This window comes from Cervus elaphus, chromosome 27 (genome assembly GCF_910594005.1).
Source record: "Cervus elaphus chromosome 27, mCerEla1.1, whole genome shotgun sequence".
Lineage (NCBI taxonomy): Eukaryota > Metazoa > Chordata > Mammalia > Artiodactyla > Cervidae > Cervus > Cervus elaphus.
In genome coordinates, this window is record NC_057841.1 from 18,264,875 (window position 1) to 18,277,217 (window position 12,343).

General features: G+C 38.7%; 1 protein-coding gene and 1 pseudogene across 1 annotated transcript in view; both read right to left on the reverse strand.

The window, feature by feature from the left end:
• Positions 1-2,365: 2,365 nt before the first annotated feature.
• Positions 2,366-3,455, reverse strand: LOC122684847 (annotated as a pseudogene).
• A 2,340-nt stretch (positions 3,456-5,795) lies between these two features.
• The window catches only part of PIK3C3 (phosphatidylinositol 3-kinase catalytic subunit type 3), a 157,415-nt gene continuing 150,867 nt past the window's right edge, over positions 5,796-12,343 (reverse strand). Inside the window, exons 24-25 of the mRNA XM_043888981.1 lie at positions 12,059-12,184; positions 5,796-6,606 (exon numbers count right to left, since the gene is read on the reverse strand). Coding sequence (XP_043744916.1) covers positions 6,592-6,606; positions 12,059-12,184 — 141 coding nt within the window. The 3' untranslated portion in view covers positions 5,796-6,591. The remainder of the gene's footprint in view (positions 6,607-12,058; positions 12,185-12,343) is intronic.

Below are 12,343 nucleotides of genomic sequence, written 5' to 3' on the forward strand. Positions count from 1 at the left end.
GGCAGGTGTGAGGTGATACCTCATTGTGGCTTTGAATTGCATTTGAAAGCAAGTTTTAAATAGACTTCAGGTTGAGAGAGATGCTCTCAAGGAAATCCTGGTTAGGGGCCTCTCTTTGGGACTATTTCTACTGTGCTGTGGCAGCAGATGTATGTGTTTTCTTTTTTTTTTCCCTTGAGGTAAGAAGACAAACTCTACCTGGTAGGTGATGGCAGCTGCTTTCAGCAGTAAGCCTGCCGAGTGGGCCAGAACCCTGGCTATTCCTACAGTATATTTTGGAATGCAATTTCTCACCTGACCCCAAAAGGAGAGTTAATTGTCCCAGAATACCAATTTGGCTTTCTTTTCACAGGTGGGCCTGGTACCCTGCACTGAGCCCGGTGGACTGTTACGGAACGGGGGTCTGTGAGCGTGCGCTGCCGCGCGCCTGGCTCGGCTCCTCCATCGCTTGTCGGGCTCCTCTCCTCCCTCTGGAGCGGCCTGGACTGGCCGGCCCTCATCAGCCATGCCAGAAACCCTGGAAACGGGCACCATGTTATCTTCTCCTGACTGCGCAGAGCAGGGCTGGGGGTGTGTCTGCTCGGGGCGTGCAGGCCCATCACGGCGGCGACACCAGCGCAGGTGCAGCTGGTGATCTCGGTGCCCTCAGGTGAACACGGGCTGCAAGGGGTGGCGTGGGTGGATGTTGCTGTGAAAGCAGCTTGGGGCTCCCATGGGGAGGAAAGACAGTGTTTCCTGGCTTTAGACAGCGAGTTGCTTAGGATCTCTTAAAATAAGCATTACTGAGGGAGGTACAACTTGTAGGTCATAAAACACAACACTATGTTTTTTAGTACATGAATTGTAAACTTAGTAGCTGTTCAAGTTTTGAAACATTAGTCATCATTGAATAACGTCCCTTCAGTGTCCCTTTCCTGTCAATTCCCATTTTCTTACCCAGCCCCTGGCAGCCTCTGAATTGCTTTCTGCTGAAGATTTATCTTCTCTGACAAATGGAAACTTACATGTGGTCTTCTGTGTCTGGCTTCTTTCACTTAGCATATTTTTGAGGTTCATCTTTATTGTTTCAGTGTAAGTGGTTCCTTTTTAGTGAAGATGGTCCAAGGAACTCCAGATGGGGGTTGTACAAAGCTGTATAGGAATAAGAGACCATTCTCACTAACCTAGGGAGGTTTTGTGCTAACAAAACAGATAAAGAACATGCTAAGATTGGTCCTGATGTCTCAAGGACAGTGGTGATGATGATCAAAGCTGAGAAGCTAAAGAAATAGCTAAATTCTAGTTAAATTCTGTGGTTCATTCAGATGTTACTTGACCTGTTTTGAGCTTATTTGTATCTATATCTGCCCTGTTCACACTCCACAGAGTTTTAGAATGGCAATACTGGAATGCTATAATAACTTCCATTTTAGAAAAGTTAGACACCTTATTTGGGGAGGTATCTGGTAAAAGTGAACAAGGAAAGAACCAGGGCTCCTTGGAGAAACGGCTGACTGCAGGGCTGGGGCACATAAAGTACAGGCTGAGCCTGGATCATCTTGTGCCAGAAGTAAGAAAGGCTCAAGAACATTCGAGTCATATCAGGGACACAGGCACCAGACTGGGGACAGGTCAGTCCTGGGCAACCTTACCATCACAGTAAGTGATGACAGGAATGCACTGTACAATAAAATAAGTGCTCATACTAATATAAATAAATGAATAACTAATGGAGAAAGTACAGCTCTATCAGTAGATCTCTAACAACTGCAGAAAGAATAATGGAATTAAAAAAAAATCATCATTTGCCTTTCACCATAGTAATACTTGATTCAGGCAATAAAAAGCAACATATGCTAAAACCAATGGGTAAAAGTGTGTTAAAGAACAAGATATTAACATGATTTCAAGGTATCTCCCCATAAAATTCTTATAAATTGCTCACTGATTTGTAAGTTTCAAATACAAATTAACTTCAGACTTTGAAGTTTTTCCAGTAGTCATGTATGTATGTGAGTGTTGGACCATAGAGAAAGCTGAGTGTTGAAGAAGTGATGCTTTTGAACTGTGGTTGTTGGAGAAGACTCTTGAGAGTGCCTTGGACAGCAAGGAGATCCAACCAGTCAATCCTAAAGGAAATCAGTCCTGAATATTCACTGGAAGGATTGATGCTGAAGCTGAAGCTCCAATACTTTGGCCACTTAATGTGAAGAAATGACTCATTGAAAAAGACCCTGATGCTGGCAAAGATTGAAGGCAGGAGGAGCAGGGGACACCAGAGGATGAGACGGTAGGATAGCATCACCAACACAATGGACATGAGTTTGAGCAAGCTCTGTGAGTTGGTGATGGACAGGGAAGCCTGGTGTGCTGCAGTCCATGGGGTCACAAAGAGTCGGACGTGAATGAGCGACTGAACTGAAGAGTTTGAAAAACTCTGGAAAACGTATTTTTACCAAGTGATGAAAGTTACCAAGTCCAGGCATAAGACAAATTCATATCATGTGTTTTCTGATAAGGTCATAAGTATACAGTATTTATTTTTTTGACGTGTTCCTACCAAAAATAGCACAACTTGAGGAAAATTAAACAAACTCAAACTATGGGATTTTCTATAAAGTAACTGCCTTATACTTTGAGACTACTATTTTTTTTTTTTTAAACTAGTTCACACTTTATATGAATTTCTTTCATTTTTAGCTGTACCAGGATCCCATCCAGGTGGTATGCATTCTTTATGGTGAAGTGTTAACATATCAAATTATTCATTTCAGAAATCTGGTATATTTTCCATATTTAATTATAGAAAATTCACGTTGTTTTTGAAATTTACCTGCCTTCCCCCTCCACACAAAAAAATCCCAAGAGTCTCAATTCTTTACTTTTTTTTTTGGATCCAAAATGTGTTTTTTGGGACGGTTTTCCATTTATCTTGATACAGGGTACTTTTAGTGCTGCTTCTGCCTGAAGGAGCATCCTTCTGAAAGCCTTGCTTTTCCTCCTGCAGGCTGGCAGAGGACAGTAGAGCAGCCAACACACAAAACTACTGTGTTTGTACATGGCTAAAGACTGTGGTGATTTTACAGCATCCTGGGCATTTCACATCCATGAAATAGGAAATAGGACTCTGCACCAGGCACTTCTTCTTGTGTTTCCTCTTCTCTTCTGGAGAGAGATGGAGATCCTTTGCCAGAGGCATGTTCTCGTGGGGAGCTCGTCACCACAGGAAAGGCAATTCTTTAAAAAAAAAAAAACAACTGTAATGTTAGGTCTATGTGCAAAAATATAAAGGATATTGTGATTGTAGGTTAATAATTGCATGTTAAGATTTATTTTGCCTTCACGTTTTTATTGACTGATTTCCTATTTCAGTTCAGTAGCTCAGTCATGTCTCTTTGCGACCCTGTGGACTGCAGCATACCAGGTTTCCCTGTCCACCACCAACTCCCGGATCTTGCTCAAACTCATGTCCCTTGAATTGGTGATGCCATCCAACCATCTCTTTCTCTGTCGTCCCCTTCTCCTGCCTTCAATCTTTCCCAGCATCAGAGTCTTTCCAATGAGTCAGTTCTTCACATCAGGTGGCCAAAGTACTGGAGCTTCAGCTTCAGCATCAGTCCTTCCAAAGAATATTCAGGATTGATTTCCTTTAGGGTTGACAGATTTCCTATTTCAAGGCAAGTGTGAATGTGGCATGATGACATGACTCAGTTTCTTAGAAATTTAATTTATTGACTACTGCCTATACCTTTGGTAATTCTGTTCAAAAAAGAAAAATAAGGAACAGGCTTTGTTTGTGGGGATTCAAGTCTAATGGACCACACATACACACAACAGAGGTCAGTACTGTCTCCACTGTCTCCGTGAGAAATGAAGGCCAGGAGATTCTGATGGTTAAGACCGTCCGTGATCACTGAAATGAGGAACTCAACTTCAGGCCCTAACTCTGCTCTCACTCTGCAGCCTTACCTTGGGCAGGTGAGTTCACTTCCCCTAAAGTTCTGTAAATGGGGAAGGAATTCTACCTCAGGACTGTTACACAGAATAGTGATATATAAAGCATATGAAGCAATTAGTATAATTCTGATATGTAATAGTAAGTTTCCATAAATTATGCTGTGATTATAATAAATACCCACCTGAAAACCTTATAATACAAATGAGTTGGGGAACATCTAACCCTAGTATACGGACAGTAAAAAAAAATCAGATTATATGAACCCCTTATTTAGGGATGTGAACCACACTTTACTTCTTTCTGATAGCCCCACTCACAGTGGCTGCCATCCACATTTTCTCTCCCTAATTCAGAAATCTCACTCTGAAACTAGAATACACTCCTACTTCTAAATTAAAGCATGTGTCCTCACAAACACTTTCTTCAAACTCAAAGAAAGCATTGTGCTTGAAACACTGTAAACCTTGCCAAAAATCTGAACGGCGATGATAATAAAGGAAAATACAGACTACATGATACATGATAAAAAAATGGTATTTGGGGGAAAGAGTAGGAGCACAGAGGTTGCTTTGAGCAGTAGAAATGGAGACTGATGAGTCCCACCCACAGCCAATATACATTCTGCGAAACCAAAGTCACTATCCTTCCTTAGTCAAAATCTGTCTTTCTTCCTAGAAAGCTCTCTCTCATAATCCCTATAAAGTTTGCACAGAATACAAGGTCACTCATAATCAACCTACCTTACAAGTTGTATTTGCCACTATACAATTTCATACTAGTTCAAAAACATTTATAGAGTGTGTGATATACATATACATATTACTATCTATGCAAAATGTTATGGAGTTTATAAAGATGATTAAGATGATACAATTTGACCTACAGTTAATTCAAACAGAGGTCAGCAAATTATGGCCTGAGGGTCAAATATGGCCATAACATTTGGTTGCATGTTGTCTGTGATTGTTTTACTCATACAACAGAGTATGAATTATGACCAAGATCATATGCTTTTCAAAACTGAAGATATTTACTGTCTTGGCCCTTTACAGAAAATGTTTGCCAACCTCTGTAACAGGAGATGCAACTACAATAAAAATACCTTACTGTACTGAGTGCCAATTAAAAAGCTACTAATAAAGAATTAAAAGAGTTCAGAAAGTTGGAGTGGTCACTTTTAGCAGTGCCATTTTGAGGAACCTTTAGAAGGAGGTACCAATAGCAATAGGACGAGAAGAATAAGAATGCAGATTGGTTACAAACTTCTAGGCAACAAAAAATGATAAAAATATATGAAGCAAAGAAAAAGTCAGAGAGAGAATTGAGCTTGCCAATTACATTAGGCATTATTCGCTTATGATAATTTTCAGAGGCATTTTCTTCCTCACCATTTTTTCTAATCTGCATGTATGTTTTATACAAGTCACATTCCATATGCCTCTAAGATTATCTCTTAATTATATACTTGCTTTCCAGCTGGTAACCCCACTCTAATGTGGTAAACTCAGAGATATGAATTTGGTAACATTATAATGATATTTTCTGAAACTCTGCCTTAATACAACCTTAATTCTTTTTCTATCATTTGATATTAAATATTTATTCAGCATCAAGAGATACTGTTTAGCTTCCAAAACAAAATCATATGACTTTACAACACATTTGCCAAGATTGTTACTGTTCTGCTCTTCTCATTTGTGTGTGTTTCTTTTGCTAAAGTTCTATTAGGCGAAAAAGCTAGATGGACTAGTAGGATTTCTAGTCTTAGAACACTAAATATTATTTTGCTTTAATCAGAAAGGGTAGATTACATTAACAGGTCTAGGAGAGTTACTTTTAAAAGCTCTTGAAAACTAAGTTTTCATAAAAAAATTTATTGCACAAAGACAATTTATGCTTACATGTAAAAATATCTTAGTTTCAATAGGAAAAACTGCTGCCACATTACCTTTTGGCCAAGTATTCAGACAGTTACATTTTTATAACCTGCTTTATGTATGTACAACCTAGGAGAAATGTGAACTACAAAACAAACAAACAAAATTCCCAATATTTGTAAGTAAGAAAAAATGGCTGTCTTATTTGAAATAGATATAATTCTCAAAGTATAAAAGAATAGGCCATAACATGTAAAACTTGAAGTATTATAGATCAGGCCAAAAAAAAAAAAAAAAAAAATCTAGGGGGAGGAGGAACAACAGAGAAAGGGAACAAGGGATGGAGCGACAAAGCAAACAAGCACAGATGAGACAGCCCGAATCCATACAACTGCTTCACTGATATGAAGAGATAAAGGAAAAATGGGCTTTCAGAGTTGAAGACTAAAATGTTTTACTATTTCAACATAAAATTCCTTGAGAACTCATAATATGTACATGGTTCTAGAACAAGATTCTTACTTCTTAGCTTATTAACAATGTGTACATTTGAAAATAAATATATACAATACTTCAAACAAACCATTCAAGATTGCATTTAAGCAATGACATCCATGGAAACAAAATTCAGGCACTGTGAAACACTTGGGATATATGGTATCTTCAAGACTAAATGTTCTTTTACTTGTTTGACAGTCTTAAGTCTTCATTACACACATGTTGTTTTTAAAGTTGTTTTCTTACAGTGACAATCATCTTGACGGGCCAAACCCAGTTTCATTTTCTCCAGTACTACAAAAATTAAAAACAACAACAAAAAGAAAATAAGCTTCTCTGTTCACAAAGAAGAGAAACAACAGTTTATAGTCAAAAAACTTAGAATAGGGCAAACATGTAATTCTTTAATAGAAAAAGACAAAGAACAACAACAACACAAACTTCAGGTAATTCCAGTTTGTATGAGCAAATATTTGGGGGAAGGAATGTTTGCTAACTGTAAGCTCAAGATGACTTCATTATTAACTATCAGACAAATCTAGAAGTAGGAAGGCAAAAATTCCACTGAATTCTGCAGTGATAGATGATTAATATTCTGAGTAATAAGCTTAGTTCTTGGTGCAACATTTTTAGAGACTGTGAAAATTGTTAATTTTTCCACACATTGTGAAGCCAGTGTACAATACAGAGTACAGAAATGGTCTGGAAAAAAATCAAAGGAAGCAGGCCTGAAAGAATAACAAAGACCCAGTAAAGAATTGTTTTGGGGACATTAACAAAGATGTCTGGGGCCATTAATGCAACATTAATATATTAACAAAGACGATGCTGTTAAAGTGCTGCACTCAATATGCTAGCAAACTTGGAAAACTCAGCAATGGTCATAGGACTGGAAAAGGTCAGTTTTCATTTCAATCCCCAAGAAGGGCAATGCCAAAGAATGTTCAAACTACTGCACAATTACGCTCATTTGACATGCTAACAAGGTAATCCTCAAAATCCTTCCAGCTAGGGTTCAACAGTACATGAACCAAGAATTTCCATGTACAAACTGGATTTAGAAAAGACAGAGAAACCAGAGATCAAATTGCCAACATCCACTGATTCATAGAAAAACCAAGAGAATTCCAGAAAAACATCTACTTCTGCTTCATCGACTGCACTAAAATCTCTGACTGTGTGGATCACAACAAACTGTGGAAAATTCTTAAAGAGATGAGAAACCAGACCACCTGACTTGTCTCCTTGAGAAACCTGTATGCAGGTCAGGAAGCAACAGTTAGAACTGGACATGGAACAACAGACTGGTTCCAAATGGGGAAGGAGTTCATCAAGTCTGTATATTGTCACCCTGCTTATTTAACTTCTGTGCGGAGTACATCATGTGAAATGCTGGGCTGGATGAAGCACAAGCTGGAAATCAAGATTGCCAGGAGAAATATCAATAACCTCAGATATGCAGATGATACCACTTTAACAGCAGAAAGTGAAGAGGAACTAAAGAGCCTCTTGATGAAGGTGAAAGAGTGAAAAAACTGGCTTAAAACTCAACATTCAAAAAATGAAGATCATGGCATCTAGTTTTATCACTTCGTGGCAAACAGATGTGGAAAATGTGAAAATGGTGGCTGATTTCATCTTCCTGGGCTTCAAATCAATGTGGATGGTGACTGTAGCCACGAAATTAAAAGACACTTGGCTCCTTGGAAACTTTATGTTTTGATCAATGGAATATTTTACATTTCTGTTCTCTATTCCTAACGGTAAAATAAGGTCCATATAATGTAAAATCAGAAATAATGTTCTGATCTCTTCTCCTCTGGGCATCTTTTACATCTGTGCTTTCTCAAACGAGATGAGAGAGTAGAGCAGTTACTGTGGAAACATTCTACACAGGCTTTAAGTACTAAAGTCCTTACATAAAGGTAAAATGGAATATAAATAAAATGAATAAAAACAAAATAGGAAGCTTTCCCCTCAGGACTGAGGCAAAAAACCTAATTCTTAAGTAGCAGATGGAGCAGATGGCTTGCATTTAGAGGCCATGTTGTACCAAAAAAAACCCCAAGAACCTTCAATATTGGAATCTCATTCAGCACGGTAAGATGTCATGTTATGGGAGGAATGTAGAACCTGAATTACTTCGAAGGGAGTCCCTGACACATCTGTTAGATACAGGGGAAATGTCAGGCATAATAAACATACTCTTTCCTCCTTTCATGGTGTGTTTTAATCTCAAGTGTGAGAGTGTGTGTATAGCTGGCTTCTCTTCATCAAAGGTGCACTGGGGCTGCACATTCCTGTGACCTTCTGCTGGGCCCTGTGTTCGTCCTCCTTGAATACCGAAGGGGCTAAGGAAGGGTTCCTGCCAGATGGTCGGCAGTGGTGTGTGCTCTTAGTATGCTGAGCTGGAACTCACCTAAAATTTCCAATCTGTTCATAAATTCTTACATCTAGTGTGCCAAAAATATATCTCTAACCTGAATCTATATTCATGTAATTAGATTTAATATGTATTAAGATGAATGGAAATCATCTCCCACCCCTTTTCTCCAGACTTCTACCATCAATCAACGAAGAGAGACAGACAGGAAAAAGTAGAAACTAGAAAGAAATGGGCTGTGATATGAGAGCTTTCCATTGAAAGGCATAGTTTTAGAGCAGGAAGTGACCCAAACTAAGTGGTCTCCCCTTTTTGCACAGACAAGACTAGAAAGCCCTATAAGATAATTTTGAAGGGGAGAAGAGCTCTGATGATGCAATTTCAAAGACAATGACCTAAATAAAAGTGGTTTTTCAGTGGAAAATTTCCATCACTAGTAGGTGGGTGTTGCTAGGCAACAAATATTGCAGTGTTTAATCTCAACCCTTCCTAGCAAATGGCATGATGGAATAAAATAAGCCTTTCGGCATGTCAACATAGCAACTGTATCTGGCAATTTTTCAGTCGTTTTTAAGAATATTTCTTTAATGCAGGAAGAACTTCTGTTAACATGTATACCTCCATTTTATAAAAACTGGGTTCTATAATCCATAATGATGAATAGGAATGCACCAAAATTAGCATAAAATCAATTAGCAAAATGCATCCTTATAATAAATGCTGAGTGACCAAAAAACACATGTTGATCATCAAAACTTGAGTGTGCATGTGATTTACTAGGACCAATACTTAGAAAATGCATATGTAGGAATGTGAATTTCAAAGGAAAATACATTCCCTCAGAGATTAGTTAAGAAACAACTATGCATCTATAATTTTATAATCTGAAAAGACTTAGGTGAAGTAAAGACCTTGTACCCTTCAATACCTAAGCAAGTTCCAATTAAAATTAAATGTCTTAGTGTTACTCATATTGATACTGCTTGTGTGTAACAGTGTGAACACAGGTGACATTTAAAAAATTATTTATTTGTTATTAATTTATTCTCTGGCTGTGCCGGGTCTCCGTCGCTGCATGGACTTCTCTCCAGCTGTGGAGGGGGCTGCTCTCTAGTTGCGGTGCTTGGGTTCCTCACTGCGGTGGCTTTCCTTCTGCAGCAGGGCTCTGGGCGTGGGCGCTTCAGCAGTTACTGCTCCCGGCTCTAGCGCACAGGCTCAGTAAGTTATGGCTCTGCAGCAGGGCTCTGGGCGTGGGGGCTTCAGCAGTTACGGCTCCCGGCTCTAGCGCACAGGCTCAGTAGTTAGGTTGCATGGGCTTAGTCGCTCATCACCGGATCTTCTCAGATCAGGGATACAACCCATGTCTCTTGCACTGGGAGGCAGATTCTTTACCACTGAGCCACCAAGGAAGCCCTCACAGATGACATGTTTAAAGAAACTTGAAAGACAAGCATGAGCATTTTCAAGTTAACTTCCTGATATAAAGAACTTGGGATTCTTGTGAATCACTATGTTGTACCCCTGAAACTTTTATAACACTGTAAATCAACTATACCTCAATAAAAAATAATAAAAAGTATATCAGATTCTGATAAAGAAGACTTAAGTTTAGATATGGGGGTCAGAAGATCTGGGTTCAAGCCTTGATTCTGTCCCTCATTAGGCACGTGAAGTTGGCTAAGTCATTATACCTTTCTGGGCTTTATTTCCCTTACAGTTCTAAAATATTATGCTGTGCTGTATGTTGAGCCAGGTCTGCCACTGACTACCCTGGTGACTTTGACAAGTCACTTAATTTACCCTCTGAGTCACAGTTTACTCTCTTGAGAAGTGATGACAATTAATGGTGGGTACAGCAAACCTTGAGTTGGCACTTAAAATATGACTCAGACTGGTGTTCAGAGACAATAAACATTTTTTGTCACAAGAAAGAAAGAATATCAGCTAACATTTATAGGAAAAAAAAATTCCCTTATATGCATTAGATATTTCTTAAGTGTTTAAAGGCACTGTGCTTCTGGGTGACTGATACACATCCCAGTCTTCAAGAAGCTTGCATTTTAGGAGTTATAAGGTGATTCAAATATTTATAATAGAAAACAAAATGTAAGTGCAACTCATAATAAAAGTACAAAGTACTATTAATATTCAGAGGAAGATGAATCAGAGTGGCATTAATAGATCTTGGAAGGACAGGTTGGATTTTAGCAAGCAGGCATTTACAGGAGATTCATTACTAAGGAGACAGATATTCTGAGCCGAAAAGAGCTAAGTAGCCAGAGAAATGGAAAAGAACAAAAATATTGGGAAAAACAGAGTATTTGGGGAATAGCTTAGAAAGAAGCTTACAACACAGTGATCTGGAAGGCCCTGAATTGCTAGAGACTGGATGTCACTTGTAGGCAACGGGTAAACACTTTTCATATTTAAATCACACACAAAAAAGGTAAAGCGGTATTTTGTGAAAATATATATGATTGGAATATTTAGTAGAATAAAGATAAGAATGCTGAGAGAAAAAAAAATACTAAAAGGAGTTATGAAGGATTTTAGTTACCCAAAGTATCATAAAATGAGAAACAACTAGGTCAAAATGTCAATAGTGGGAAAATGACAGAAAATGATAATTAAAAAACAGTTAAGGAAACTCACAAGGCTTGGTGACATCCTGTGTGCTGGGTGAGGGAGAAGTTAAAACAGACAAACTTTGAGCTTACAGTATTAGCAAAATTATCATTAACTGAATGTGTAAAGTCAGGAAGGAGTTTGCAGGAGGATGTGGGAGAGGAAAGTGGCTTCATTTTTCTGTTTCCTAACCACTTCCATCATCACCCTCATTATGACATTCAAAATTAAAACAGGTTTTAAATCTGAGGTTTATCATCTAGGCTAGTGTAAAAAAGTCTTCCCTCAAACAACTGTAGAAGAGTCTGCTAACCATAAGTCTATAGACAGACCTTTCTATGTGTGCTACGTACGCCATCACTTTTCTCAGCTTCTAACCTCCTTTCCTAGCACTTCACCATTTACCAAACCCAACAAGTGTCCAAGTCTCACTTGTCAAGGCCTCCAGCAGGCCCAAGATCATTCTCAAGAAGGGTTTATAGGCACCACTGACTACAGTGTACAGATATACCTATGCTGGCGCTCTACAATTTAGTTACTAAGAATATTTCAGTGGAATGTTTTAGAGTTATTAGTGCATCAAACACATTCACGTTGGAAGGCTGGTGAGATGTCAAGAAGGCTTGACAAAAAAATCAGAAAAGATGTGTTATTTGCAGAGAAAGGCATGGTTCTGAGAGAATTCTACGGTAGAACATGGAGACGCTGAGATGAACGCACTGTCACCAGAGGACTTACCTGGGCAAACTTGTGAATCTGTTCCACCACTGCAGCAAACAGAGCATGGACACTTTCATCAATCAGACTCTGCATGTAATGCACTGCCTCTTCGTCAGACAGGTCTAAACGAAACTTGTCCTGAACCTGTAAGGCCCCAGTCTATTAGCTTTTGAATAAAGAAAAACATAACATTTCGAAGAGACAAGAACAAACGGATACAGATATTATTACAATGACCTATTTCTCCAGCAAAAAAAAGGTTCATAACCTATAAGGAGTTCTGAATACTAGTCTCCTGAATGT